A 15,257-nucleotide genomic window follows, 5' to 3' on the forward strand; every position below is an offset into this window, starting at 1 on the left:
TGTATTATGTTGTTTTGTCAAATATTTATGTACCTTGAATTGTTTGACAATTAATTCATGCATGCCTGAATAAAAAATGTTGAAGAAAAAAAAAGAAAGAGAGAGAGAGAGAGACACCTGAGTACAAGGTACCAGAGTCCAACTCGATGAGAAAATCTCAAAAAATAGACGGTCGCCAGTCATCCTCTACCAGTCCATGCGGAAGCAGGGAGAGAGAGGTAATACGAGGAAGCAGCGACTTACGATAGTGCGTAAGCCACCGGAAGTGCGGAAATCACAGTGGTCGAAGACTGATGTGACCGGTGACCATAAACAAAATGACTAAAAGCCATAGTGTTCGCAGATCAGCCTGCTTGTAGGTAATTGAATGTGAATCAAAACCCAAAACAGAAAACAAAACTGGTAAGCATAAACGGAAAACCGTGAAGCCGACCAGCCATAAGACTCCCGAGACAAGAGTTCTCAGGGAAAAACCCGAAGTAAACTTCGCGGCCGGCCAAATCAAGAGAGTTCTTGAGTTTGGCCGAAAAACCAGAACGCGTCTGTCTACCTCTGAAAAACTGAGAGTCAGACGCGGAGATCAACGGGCAAACGCCGTAGTCATAGTTGCCTGTGGTAGAAGGGTGACTGTACAGGAAACCCGACCCAACGGAAGTCGTCCCGACTCACCTCATGCTAGGATGAGGGAGAAGAGGAAGAGACAAAATCCGAAGTCACAGGAACCGAAAATGCCATAGTCGCACCGCGACAGGCAGGAGACTATTGCACAGGCTAAGGCTGAGAGCCGTGACGCCCGTGAGCCATTGTACCAAAGTACCCACAGTACACAGGTAAACGTAAGAAACGTAAGTTTCGGCTGCCAAAAAAGATGCTGGGCTACAAACCCACAGCAAAGAAACCGGAACATTAGCTAACCCTCTGCCAGAAGGAGAGGAGTAGCCAAAACCTGAGAGAGGTGGTAAGCCACAAAGAATGACTCCTCAAACATCCATTGCCAAAGACAATGCCCCCTCAGGAAAATCTGAATGTTACTTCCGAGGCCAACTCAAGCGCACCTTAAGTTTGGACGAAACACCAGAACGCGTCTGATCGCTAGAGAAAGACAGAGTCAGACTCGGCGAAAGACAAACAAGGACCAAAGTCCAGATGCTTGTGGCAAAAAGTGAGAAACGGGGTAACCTGAAGACAAAAACCCCACTCTAACGGAAATCGTCCTATCTCATCTTCTGCATAAGATGAGAATAAAGGAAAGAATTGTCGAAGTCCGAAGCCACAAGAACAGGGAAAGCAACAACCACCACCGCCGACAGCTGGAATGGCTGTTGCACCAGCCGAGGCTAAAAAACCTGGATGCCCTAAGCTCAGCCGTTGTTCCAAAAACCCTGACGTACCAATGAAACGTCTGTGAGAGAAACAACCTCTCCGGTTAAACCGGAAGTGCAACAGAAGCAGCAGCCCGTGGCTGAAACGACTGTTACGCTGACTGAGGACTGAAAACAGTATACCCGAAGGCCAGCGCTAGATCCGACCAGAAGAGACCTCAGCGGGTGCTCGAGCTGATGAACCTAGATCGCTGTGAAAATAACGGACTGATGCATAAGAAAATATGCACTCATTAGATCGATGGGAGTCGCCCGACCTCACCACTCCCACAATCCATTGGCTATGTACAGAGACCATCCAATGAAAAATTGCAAGGAGACCCCCCCGCCATCACCAAAGTGGAGGGCGGAGGGGGGGGGGGGTGATATCGGGGGCACTTCCCTGGGGGGAGAGGCTTGCTGCTAGAGCTGCCCTTCTCCCTGCCCGACAGTGATCTATTTCTCGAAACTCGAGAATCAGGCAGAGACTGCCTATTGGCTGCCGACTTAGCTTGGCCAGAGGCCTGAGCATGCTTCTCCTGGGGAGGCTAGCTCTGCTTCAACCCTTGTAGAGAGAAGTCGGAGACCTGCTGATCTCTATTCAACTGGATCTCCTTTCCTCTGGTACTAACACCAATGTTCAAAAGGAGATCCCTCTACCCAGTGCAAAGCTCAAGTGTCTCTCTTAGTCTGCTCAGAGAACTGAGAATGCGAGAGAAACAAGCACCTCCAACACATGACTGGATGATCGTAGTGAAGGAAGGGCGGCCTCATTTGCTCTTCATTCAACCTAGCAAGGGCTGATCAAAAGAGTGGAGATGTCATCAGCGTCCTGATACACACTAAGTGTGAAAAAATTCAGTGACTCCGTGAAAGAGCGAGAGAGCGCTCTGAAGATCATCTCCGAGAAAGAGGCAAGTTGCAAAAGCTGACGTCCAGATTCCTCAGAAGAGACAAGGGTGTGGTCTGGGAACACAACACCCAAGTCTCTCTAAAACCTGCTTCACCAGCAGAGGAAGAAGTTTCTGCGTTACCGGTAAAAGTGTACGCGGAAGAGCAAAGGACGCAACAAGTTTGACCCAGCTTTGGCAAAGTGAACTTCTTATGACAAGAACAAACCAAAAGTCGAAGCCTGTGTAGCCGAAGCCAGCCAAGGCTGAGAGTGTTCCGGAACTGAACCGCTTGAGTAACAAGCAGCAGAACCAAAACACTGGAGATACCACTTCCGGGAGGGGATGGTCTAGCCAAAACCTGCGAAAAGTGGTACACCCGAAGGTGACTCTCGAACCGGAAGTAGGAAATCTCCTCCTTTGCGGAACGGAAGTACGACATCGCCGACTAAGCAACCGAAGCGGAAGCCGCCGAAGCCGATGTACCCTCCGGAAAGTATCTGGAAGTAACCTCTGTCGCAGCTTCGAGAGCAGCCAAGAGCTTCGACAGACATCCAGAACATGTCTGATTGCTGGCTAAAGACTGCACAACAGAATAGCCAAGCGAACGGACACGGACCTAAGTCACAGTTGCCAGTGGAAGACTAATGAACGGGATGACCGGAAACCCGTCCACCCGGAAACCGTCCTGACTCAACCCCTACAGTAAGGGGGTAAGAGTAAGAGGAGGTAACCCTCGAAGCCACCAGAACTGAATAGGCAGTAGCCGCAACACCCAACAGGTGAAGTGACGACTGTCCCGGCCGCGGCTGAAAGCCTGCATGCCCGTAGGTCAGCCGCTGTTCCTCACTCACTGACATCCAAGAGGAAGTGTCAGGAAGAAGAACAGAGTATTTGGACAGAGCCGGAAACGCAACAGACAAAACCCCACAATGCGGAAGCAAAGGTTGCGTGGACTGAGTCCGGAAGCCCGAACGCCCGTTGGCCAGTCCGCGGTCAACTCCAGTAAAGAACACAACGTGTACTTGCAAAGGAGGACCTATGCTTCCGGTAAACCGGAAGCAGAGCCGGAAACGGCTACCTGCATGCCCATAGGACGGACGCTGTTCCTCACTCACTGACATCCAAGTAGGAGCGGCAGGAAGAGAAACAGCGTATCCGGACGGAGCCGGAAAAGCAACAGACGAAGCCGCACAATGCGGAAGCGAAGGTTGCGTTGACTGAGGCCGGAAGCCCGAATGCCCGAAGGCCAGTCCACGGTCAACTCCAGCCATGACCTCTGCGTGTACATGGAATGGAGGACCTTCGCTTCCGGAAAACCCGGAAGCGCGACTCCCGAAAACGGAAGCCGCCCTTGCTCTGAAACGGCCGTGCATGCAATGTGAATTGGGCGAGGCAGAACAGAAGTTTGAGGGTTGTGATCCTGCACCAAAGAACTGTGTCCCAAAAGGGAGCGTCCAGTAGCCTCACGAGGGCCGGTGGACCAGTTCAACTTACTGTCCATGCCCCTAAAAGAGGCAGAAGACGAAGCGGAAGGACCCACATCGCCGTCGCCGCCGGAAACGTCAAGGACGCCAAAGAGCGAGTGTCACCGCGAGCTACCGGGGAAAAACCACCGGCAGGCGGCGTGGGACGCTGCAATCCTTCTCTCCCAAACTGCGAAACTCTGGAAATAAAGAGCTAAGCAGTATAGACACCGGAGCCATGCTCCGATGCCTAAAAGAGGGAAAGCAAGAGGAAAAAGAAGAAGTCAAAGACATGCTTAACTGCCCCCAAAAGACAAGTTCATTTGGGGCAGAAGAAGTAACGGACAAAGCGGTATTACATGCTTAGTTCGAAACAACAACAATTCCAATGGTCTGGTAGATCCATGACATAAGCCTTGCCATAATTATCAATGTCAGCCATGCTGAACCGCAAAAATGGCGGCTAAACAATAAGTTACTGGAAAATTTACAAGTCCAAAACGGACGAAAAGTCAGCAACTACAACACACTTCCTGTCAAACTAATGACTAAAAAGGAAGAGCTTACCAACTAACAAAGCAGAAGGCAAGTAAGGAGGTAAAATAAGGTTTACCTAACCAAAACATCGGCCGTGCCCGTTTTATCGATGTCAGCCATGCTGACCAACAAAAATGGCGGCCAAACAAAAAGTTACTGAAATTTAACAAGTCCAAAAACGGACGAAAAGTCAGCAACTACAGCAACATTCTTGTCAAAATGATGACCAAAATGGAAAGAGCTCACAAACTACGAAGCAGGAGGCAAGTAAGACGGGTAAGTGGCCGGTGGGTGTCCAACAAACACCAAACAGCACAGCCACGATAGAGCCAAGAAAATCCACAAATTAACCTCTTCTCAAGAAGCTGCAAAGTCGTATGATTTGCCACGTGGTGAGTAGCGGTAGTGACGTAGTATGCCCCAATGGGAGGTAACTCCCCGGGTATATGGTCATTACCATAGCTATTTTTACACTTTGTGTGTTGGGGTTGCTTCCCTTTAAAATTGTTCAAGACGGGTAGCCTTTTCAGACCTTAGCATCTCAGACTGTGTCAATGCTATTTGTGATTCGGAGTAAGAATATGTAATTTAATCATTTCTTACACGTGTATAAATCATTTCTTACACGTGTATAAATCATTTCTTACACGTGTATAAATCATTTCTTACACTACCCCCCGCGGGTTAGGGGGAAGAATTTACCCGATGCTCCCCAGCATGTCGTAAGAGGCGACTAACGGATTCTGTTTCTCTTTTTACCATTGTTAAGTGTTTCTTGTATGGAATATAGTCAATTTTTGTAAAGATTTTAGTCAAGCAGTATGTAAGAAATGTTAAGTCCTTTGTACTGGAAACTTGCATTCTCCCAGTAAGGTAATACATTGTACTACGTTGCAAGCCCCTGGAGCAAATTTTTGATTAGTGCTTTTGTGAACAAGAAACGATTGACAAGTGGCTCTATCCCATCTCCCCCCTTTCCCCGTCCCCTTCGTGGACGGTTAAAAACGACGTTAAACACCAAATAAAGAAAAGAAAGATTTCTTACACGTGTATTAATCATTTCTTACATGTGTATTGGTTATGAGCCAAACGGCTTTCCATACCAACGACATATACCTGCATAAAGTGTCTTCGGTGTGAGTCTGCGTCTCCCATCAAACACGCGTGCAAGATATTTGCTGCCTGTCACGAGAGAGAAGTTGCTTTCCCCGACACGCTATTCACACAGTACATAGGCCCTTGTGTTCAGCTTCTGTGCACTACAACTGCCCATTTCCAGTTCCTGGTCAAAAGATTTGTATTGTTGGCAGGCTTATACTGTAGTGCTACCTGTAATGACCGGACACCCGTGAGTCCAGTTGAAAGTGTCCCTACTTTGCAGGTGGTTTGGACAGGTATAGACAAGATAAGAAAGACATAACAGAAAGTGTCCTTTAGTGGGAGGTGTCTTGTCATCGAAGGGGCCTCACATCGCAGGTACTACTGTATACAATACACTTTCCTTACTGAAACTCTCACACTGTTGAAGAAGCCACCGTCCAGACCTTACCTCATGCTAAAAGACAACAGTCAACAGTAACTTGTACTGTCTCTCTAAGCTTGCGGTGCCATCAAAATACCACACTGTCAAAGAAGCTACCATTCAGACCTGAACTCATGCTAAACATACCAACATCAGTAACCTGTGTTGTCCATCAGAGTGCTGCCAAAAGCCCAAACAAACCACACCCCAAACCCAGCACGCACCCCTCCTCCAACGTGGCTCATCTTCTCAAAATGTAGGTCACATCAAAAACCTACCTTTCCTCGGGACGGCCGCTGGCTTGTATGCTGTGGAGGTGCTGCGAGCTGAAGGGAAAGTGGTTTGTACAGCTGTGGTGAACAGCTGCACAATGTCGCCCCCAACGTGACAGAAATACACGTTCTTGACGGTGCAACGTCTGTGGTAGTCCAGGAAAGCTTTAACCGCCTCCACGATGACCCGAGTAGACTCCCTGGCCGGGTAGCCACAAATTCCTGTGCTGATGGCAGGGATGGCGATAGATGAGTACCCGTCTGAGTTGACCGTTTCCATGCACTTCATGACAGTTTCGTACAGACACTCCTCTTCCCTAGCTCTGCCGCCTTTGTACATGGGTCCAACCGCATGGATGATTATTTTACAAGGGAGGCGACCAGAGCCAGACACCAGTACGTCGCCCTCTTTCAGTTGGGTAGCCCTTGTCTTCAGGTTTTTGTAGCACTCTGCCTGGATGGTGTCTCCGCCTGTTTCAATGGATGAAATATTGAAAAGCACTGTGGTTATGTCAGAAGCATGACACCAGGAGTATAAATATACTTGTATGTTAGCATGGGATGACAGTGTGTGCTGGCTTCTGCATGTGTGTACTAGGTCCAAACAGCTAGGTCAGTTTCTCATTTCTCTATCTTGCTTTGTCCAAGTCTTCAATGTGGGTGAGAGACTGGGAAGATGTTTCTGCTCTGAGTGTGATCATGTGGCTGCATGTAAGTTTACAATTACCTTTATCGACTATGTCTCTTGCCAGGCCCCCAACATGATCCATCCTTGTGTTGGCTGCGCTGACAATGGCATCCACAGGCATCTGAGTGATGTCCCCTTTCATGACAGACACGGAGACGCCACTGGGTAGCTGCACACTGGCTGCAGTGTTTGCTGTGTTACCCATCTGCCCAGGACTTGCTGCTACAGGATGGGACGACTGGACCACCTGCACACCAGACAATACTGCCAAGAAATCTCTTTCACTGAAGAAAATCTACTCTACAAATTATACAAATTCCAAAAACAAGGAAGGAAATTGCAGAGCTTAAGAACAACCACAGCTTAAATACACACAATCAAGAGTTTTTCTGCGTACATGTGTTCTGCGCGAAGTTAGAATCCGGTTTCATTCTAGAATGGACCGGGTCCAGGTTGGAATTCTAACCCTGCGCAAGTACAGGGGTGCCATTCTAGAATGAAACCCTTGAATAAAGGGGGCCGTAATGTTTGTAGGTAAGACAGAGTTGTCTTCCCTTGAATTATCTCCACCTGCACCTTCCCTTTGATAAAATGGGGCTGATTTGTCTACCCCTGAAAAAAATCCTTTCGCGATCTTGCGATGTCATGTCATGTCAAGAAAGTTGACACTCCTGAGTACGCAATAAACAAAGGCAGACCATAGCAAGGGGGACTACCAGGGCGGTAATGTTTGCAGGGCAGTTGTTTTTGTGATGAGAGCCGGTTGCGGCCGCTTGCAATGTCAGCGCTGTCTCCCTCTCGGAAATGTCCGGTTTTTTGACAATTTTTTTGACAGACAGACAGACAGACGGTCAGACCGACTAACCGACAGACAGACCAACAGAAGGACAGAGTGAGTTATAGAGCTGTTGTCACAGGTTTTAAAAAAAGTTGACATTAACAAAAACAGAAATCAACAACAACTTTTGTCTGGTTTTATAATATTATGGGAAAACATTGAAAGCAATTCATAGTAGTAGTACTACCACAACAAATACTCTCAAAGGGGAATTCCATGCCTAAAAGTTTGACAGTTTTTATTTAATCTATCAGAATCCCTACCTTCCAAACTGTGATATGCCCACGTTTCAAACTCCTACAACCCTGCATTACTACTACACAAAAGAACAAAGTTCCAAGAATTATATCCTGGTGCACATTTATTTGTAGAGGAAGTACCAATCATTCAAGAGAGTTCACTTGATTTACAAATGGATTGGAGGTCTGTCATTTCCAAGCAACTGAATTGTAGCTTAAAATCAGTGAATACCCTTTATTTCTGACCAAGCCTCATTGCAATGACAGTCAATTAATTTTTCTCTCCAAAATCACAACATTATACCATGTCATACTTTCAAATAACCTCTAATTGCCCTTGAAAAAAATACAGGCTCCTGACGTTCTCAGTGCCCAGTGACGGCAGAGATTGACGAATTGCAATTCAACCGTGTAGCAAGATGACACCACTTGAGCCAGAGGTCAACTAATGATTAGTAATGACATTCCAATTCACAGCATCTTGATTGACAAGCTTGATTTTCCGTAATAACTGTGGAAAGTCAGAATTTTCAAAAAATTTCCCTGAAAAGCATAAATACTCGAAGCTCAGCGTTCACAAATGAATCAAATGAAAGAATGAAATCGATGATTAGATGCCACAAGACCTTATGTCGAAATACAAACGCCAGTTATGGGATGATATGTCATTTTGGAGAAAACAGAGACGATTTTCTACAGAAACTAGACTCGCCTTTGCCGATTTTCGTGGGGCCCACCGCAGCCAATTGCTTTCGTTGTGGTCGGCGCTCATAACGAGGGGTTTGCTATGGCTGCGAGTCTTGTGGTCAAAGCAGCACCGTTCTTAAGAGGCGCATGCCTGATAGAACGTTAAAGCTAGTTTAAAAAAAAAAAAAAAAGCCTTTCCCTCGCTCAAACTATATAGTCATATTATATATCGATACAAAGCTAAAGACTTTATCTTCACAATTCAGAAGACCAACTTCATGTATATGAATAAGATTAAAAGTTACAAGCGAGATCGGCAAAACACTGTCAGTCCGGAAATTTCCGTTCGTAGCGATCAGTGCTGAGTGTCTCTCAAAATCGTAATCACTTTCAGAACATCACAATCCCAATTCACGATGTCTTTGAGTAAAGTGTTAAAAATCCCGAAAAAAACACCCAACCAAACACACAAAAAACAAAAACAAACAGAAAATCCACATAACTGAAATGACTATTCCAACTTGGACCCAAATTCCAACCTTGCGCACGGCCGATTCTAGAATGGACCAGCAACAAGGGTTTCATTCTAGAATGGCACCCCTGTACTTGCGCAGGGTTAGAATTCCAACCTGGACCCGGTCCATTCTAGAATGAAACCGGATTCTAACTTCGCGCAGAACACATGTACTTTATGTGTTAGAAATATGCATCACATTCACAACCAATACTAAACATGCACAATACATAATGTTATTAGTACAGAGGCTGTACACTAAAAATTCTGTGAGAAGATCTTACCTGCAGATCTGCTGGTTCTCGCTGCAGTCCCAACACACAGCGAGATCCACGGCCAATCATCTTCAGGTCTTTCTCACAGTTGGAATTCAGTAACTTCACGGTGCCTTGGTCAGTACACACCTGCTCGTGGCATATGACCTTCTCACCCAGTTGTTCCAGGTTTTTCCTGACTTCTTGCAAGCCTTGCTCCGTGCCCTTCACATACATTTCCATCCCAGCATCTTTTAAGGAGAGCTGCACTCTGTACGCTCTGAGCTTCTCCCCAATGTTTTGAAGCTTGCCTTGCCAGTGTGAATGAATGAAGACCTGCCTGCTTGGAGAGAAGCGCATGACCTGGGCCCGTATGCATGAACTAGAAGTAAGAAACACTGGAAGTAGAGGCCTCTTTTCGAAGTGGGAACTCCCGAAGTCAACTTTCTAACACTGTTCACAATGCATGAACTGACTTGAACGCCAAAGTAGTGACAGCGAGAGTATTAAGGTCAAGGTCGGGGAAATTGGGGGAATCCCTACTAATACGCATGTTTCTATCAACATGGCAGTCAACGAAAATGGCAAGGCACGTGTGCCGCTCAAAAAGAAAGTAGACGGAGGGGCGTTCTGCGCCTTTTTCAGATGGTGAAATTGCTGTACTCTTGACAGAAGTGTTTTACGAAAGAACGGTTATTCTGTCCAAATTTCAGAACAGTCTAACTGTTAAACATAAAGACGCTGTCTGGTCCAAAATTGCCAAAGAAGTGTCGGTCTCTCTCTCTCTCTCTCTCTCTCTCTCTCTCTCTCTCTCTCTCTCTCTCTCTCTCTCTCTCTCTCTCTCTCTCTCTCTCTCTCTCTTACGACACACGCACACACAGACAAACGTACACTCATGCACATACTGACACTATGACACAAGTGACACTGACGGCACACATAAACACACACACACCACACACTGCACACACACACAGCTCGCGCGCACACATATACACACACACACGCACCCATACACGCACGCACAGTCACAAACAAATAACCACACACTCACTCTCTCTCACTTTCTCTCATTCTCTCTCAATCTACACTCATACACACACTGAAACTATGATGACACAAGTGACACGTCACACACACACACACACACACACACATACATACACACACACACACACACACACACACACACACACACACACTCACCGTAGTGACACACATATACACACGCGCGTACAGTTGAAAGTCAAGACATGATATGATTTTTTCAAAGCATAGGAAGGTTTCTTTTGCAAATGAATAAAATTAACACAGAGGCAAAACCCGGTTTTTGCAGCCGGAATGCAATTGCGGAGGCTTAAAAAGGAAAAGATTAATAAAAAAAATATATAGCTCCCGGCGGAACTTGAACCCGGAGCGAATGAACGAGAGTCCGGAACCGTTACCACTGCACTATGTTACTCGTGTAGAATAGAGGCATGATGAAAAAAGGCATTCTGAGTTATTCAGTCGTGCTGGTTTGAAAGCTCGCCACCTTCGCCGAATGACTCGAGCACGTTTTTTTCGGTCAGTAACTGATCGAACTGTCGCTTTTGAGTCACTCTGTTTTAAGCATTTCACCTAAATTAAACAAGAATGTCACAGTCCGTGTCTATGGTGCAAGGTAGGAGACCGTCTCATTGTAGCCAAGTTACGACAGTTGCTCGATTGACGCATTTCACGTCTTCGATATTGTGTCTGAGATCATTTCCCAATGAGCTGCCTTTAAAAACGGAATGTCCTGCAATTGTAGTATGCGCTGGAGGTTTCTTTTGGATGGGTAAGGACCCTTGAGATGCGATATCGTCGTATAATTATGTCAAGCGAGAGGCCCTTGACATTGGAAGTGGGAACTTCGAAAGCAAAGTTGCCAGCTACTCGGTATGCACGAGCTAAATTGAACGCCGAAGTAGTGGCTTCGAGAGTTCTGAGGTCAAGGTCGAGAAAATTGGGGGAATCCCAATTAGTGCGCATGCGTTTGTAAACGGTAGGCTTGGTGACCAGAAGAAACGAATCTCATCGCGAGTTCGTAAATGGGCAAACGTTGATCGCGCTGTAGCTTTTACTATAATTGTTGTTTTTAACTGGTTGAACGAAAGCTGTGATAATTGTCCTTAAATAGAATGACTTTCTATAATAATGATTTCGTTGACCAGAATGTTGGGGACAATAAAAAAAGGTTGTTTATGTGGTAGCGAAGTCGGTTAACTTAAAACTCTTTTTGTAGTGTTTTTTTTTAATGATTGTGTATCGGTAAAACTGCTGGACAAAAATAGTTTGGTCAGAGCGAATGTTTGTGTTACTGGTAAATTTAAAAAGGCAGAACTCCATTTTTTGGGAATCAAGATATAAGGTGTAGTGAAAAGAAGATAAGTTCAGCGAATTTCATATTATTTGAGAAAATGTGTGTCCGAATTTTTAAAACAGAAAAATTGTTGTACTTAGGTGTTTGTAAATTACGTTTGTCCTCGTTAATTGTGAAGAGGATGTATGTTTATATAAAGTTCAAAGTCAAGATTGGATTTTTGTAGCCTACGTGCGTGTGTGCATGTGTATTAGACATAATACATAGACATAGAACACTTTATTATCTCAATTACGATAAACTCGGGTGTGGTGAATCACAATAAACAGCATAAAACGTAAGAACATGAATAAAATATCAAGGCGCAAATATAGTCAGCTCATCATAGTGTGGGGAGTGGGTACACACACACACACACACACACACATACACACACACACACACACACACACACACCGTCGAACACACACATAACGTCGAACACACACACACACACAGACACACACACACACCGTCGAACACACACACACCGTCGAACACACACACACCGTCGAACACACACATAACATCGAAAACACACACACACACACAAACACACACACACAAACAAACACACACACAAACACACACAAACAAACACACACACACACACACACACACACACACACACGGCACGCGCGAACACGCAAACAAACGTATGAAGGAACAGACGCACAATTATCAGGCAGACAGGCACTCGCACAAATACATACACACACACACACACACACACACACACACACACACACACACACAGATAAAGCAATGACAAAACAAATAGCAGAAACTTACACTTCAACACTCGAACACACACACACACACACACACGCACACGCACACAAACACACGCACGCACGCACACAAACACACACACACACACACACACACACACACACACACACACTCACACATGCACACAACGACGCCCATTTTCATAGAAACACAGTAACCCCCTCGTATAAGCGGGAATGAAAGAGTGGTGGCCAATGACCCAGAACAAACAAAAGTCAAAGCTGGCAACTCAGGTTTGTATTCAGGGAAATTTGCACGAAATGCATGCAGAAGATACGACTTTTCCCTCTATTTTCTCTCTTTGGGAGCGTCAGCTCGGTTTGACATGAAAAACTGAAGAAAAGCCCTGCCTTTTTGCACTGAGAAACTGTGGAAGTAGCGTGTTTACTACTGGGTCTGGCTGTAGTACATTTACCCTCATTTACTTCCTCGTTAGCTTCCAAAGTAAACTCTTTTTTCGTCCCATGCATGCGAAAGTGAGGATGTACTTCCGATGTCACTCAAAACTTTAGAAGTAGTCGCAAAATACCCTGAGTTACTTCCTCGCTTTGCTTCGAGGTAAACCCTTTTTCCGGCCCATGCATACGAAAGTGAGGCAAGTACTTCCGATGTCACTCAAAACTTCGGGAGTTGTCGCGAACTTCCCCCATAAGCATACGGGCCCTGGGAATAGATGGTGTTCTCCCGCAGAAACATCTCGATATCCTCCACCACGCCATGCATGATGTTGTCTGTGCAGGCAATAAAAACCTGCTGGTTGTCGTGGGAAGGTGCAATCAGGAGCAAGCCTGGATGAGCAGAAATCTGGCGGTTGACAAGGCTCTTCCAGTCCTGTGAGATCAGCAGCTGGGCTGACTCTGGATTCAGCTGACACACATGCTCTGGCACAGACTTCTTGATTATGTGGATAGCTTTCACCAGATTCGGGTCATTGAAAGCATGGACATACACTTCTCCTTTTGGACGTATCTCCCAGACGGCGGCGATTTTGTCAGCTTTGAATTTCTGAACAATAAAGGGCTTTGTTTCCTTGCTGTCAAGGAGCTTTTTCTGCATGTCTGACATGTCAGTAATCTTGTCATGAGTGACGGCTTGCAGCATTTCATACATTTCAACCTGGGATTCCTTTACGTCCTTCAGCAAGCCATGGAAGACAATGCAGTTCTTTTTTACATTGATTTCAAGTTTGAGACGCTCATGACGCTTGCCAGCTTCTATCTGGAAACCCATGGCAAGCAGCAGTCGAAGTTTGTAAGGCTCCAGCTTGGAGTTGGTTTCTGTCACCTCCTGACTCTTGCGTTCAATCTCCTCCTCAACCATTGTGGTGACACTTGTACCAGGAAACGTGATATGTGCGCCGCGCCACGCCACAGCGTCAAAGCTGCAGAACGTTGTGTCGTATATCGTCAAGGTTCATTCAATGCATTTTAATTAAAATAAAAATGTAATTATGTCTGCCCTCAAGATTGAATATTTTTAGGTGTTATTTACATTTAGTCAAGTTTTGACTAAATGTTTTAATCGAGACGAGGGTCGTGGTGTATGTGTGTGTGTGTGTGTGTGTGTGTGTGTGTGTGTGTGTGTCTGTCTGTCTGTGTGTGTGTGTAGAGCGATTCAGACTAAACTACTGGACCGATCTTTATGAAATTTGACATGAGAGTTCCTGGGTATGAAATCCCCATACGTTTTTTTCATTTTTTCAATAAATGTCTTTGATGACGTCATATCCGGCTTTTCGTGAAAGTTGAGGCGGCACTGTCACGCTCTCATTTTTCAACCAAATTGGTTGAAATTTTGGTCAAGTAATCTTCGACAAAGGCCGGGGTTTGGTATTGCATTTCAGCTTGGTGGCTTAAAAACTAATGAGTGAGTTTGGTCATTAAAAATCTGAAAATTGTAAAAAAAATATTTTTTTTATAAAACGATCCAAATTTACGTACATCTTATTCTTTATCATTTTCTGATTCCAAAAATATATAAATATGTTATATTTGGATTAAAAACAAGCTCTGAAAATTAAAAATATAAAAATTATTATCAAAATTAAATTGTCCAAATCAATTTAAAAACACCTTCATCTTATTCCTTGTCGGTTCCTGATTCCAAAAACATATAGATATGATATGTTTGGATTAAAAACACGCTCAGAAAGTTAAAACGAAGAGAGGTACAGAAAAGCGTGCTATCCTTCTCAGCGCAAGTACTACCCCGCTCTTCTTGTCAATTTCACTGCCTTTGCCGTGCGCGGTGGACTGACGATGCTACGAGTATACGGTCTTGCTGCGTTGCATTGCGTTCAGTTTCATTCTGTGAGTTCGACAGCTACTTGACTAAATGTTGTATTTTCGCCTTACGCGACTTGTTTTTTCACTTTCTTCAACATTTTTCACAAAGTCTACGTGACCAACAGTGAGATGCAAAAAAAAACAAGTCGCGTAAGGCGAAAATACAATATTTAGTCAAGTAGCTGTCGAACTCACAGAATGAAACTGAACGCAATGCCATTTTACTCGTAGCTATGGCATTCCGTTTGTCAAATAATTATTTGAATACTTTTTCATGTTTTTTTCACCAGTTTTAGCTAAATAATCATTATTTAGAAGCTCATGTGCTAAATAAGTAATTGTTTATAAACAATGTAAAACAATTCTAAATAATTTTTTGTTTACGTAAACCATTCATTATTTACCTAAACAATTCATTGTTTACGTAAATAATTCATTGTTTACGTAAATAATGATTTATTTACGTAAACAATATATTATTTAGACTTATATTACATTGTTTATAAACAATCAGCAATGTTTCTAAATA

General features: G+C 44.7%; 2 protein-coding genes across 2 annotated transcripts in view; both read right to left on the minus strand.

The window, feature by feature from the left end:
- The window catches only part of LOC138982490 (protein mono-ADP-ribosyltransferase PARP14-like), a 57,690-nt gene extending 46,666 nt beyond the window's left edge, over nucleotides 1–11,024 (minus strand). The window contains exons 1-3 of the mRNA XM_070355795.1: nucleotides 9,299–11,024; nucleotides 6,776–6,983; nucleotides 6,055–6,519 (exon numbers count right to left, since the gene is read on the minus strand). Coding sequence (XP_070211896.1) covers nucleotides 6,055–6,519; nucleotides 6,776–6,983; nucleotides 9,299–9,628 — 1,003 coding nt within the window. The 5' untranslated portion in view covers nucleotides 9,629–11,024. The remainder of the gene's footprint in view (nucleotides 1–6,054; nucleotides 6,520–6,775; nucleotides 6,984–9,298) is intronic.
- Nucleotides 11,025–12,256: 1,232 nt separating this feature from the next.
- The window catches only part of LOC138982487 (E3 ubiquitin-protein ligase TRIM33-like), a 41,581-nt gene continuing 38,580 nt past the window's right edge, over nucleotides 12,257–15,257 (minus strand). The window contains exon 5 of the mRNA XM_070355792.1: nucleotides 12,257–13,824. Coding sequence (XP_070211893.1) covers nucleotides 13,059–13,824 — 766 coding nt within the window. The 3' untranslated portion in view covers nucleotides 12,257–13,058. The remainder of the gene's footprint in view (nucleotides 13,825–15,257) is intronic.

Source organism: Littorina saxatilis, linkage group LG12 (assembly GCF_037325665.1).
Source record: "Littorina saxatilis isolate snail1 linkage group LG12, US_GU_Lsax_2.0, whole genome shotgun sequence".
Taxonomy (NCBI): Eukaryota; Metazoa; Mollusca; class Gastropoda; order Littorinimorpha; family Littorinidae; genus Littorina; species Littorina saxatilis.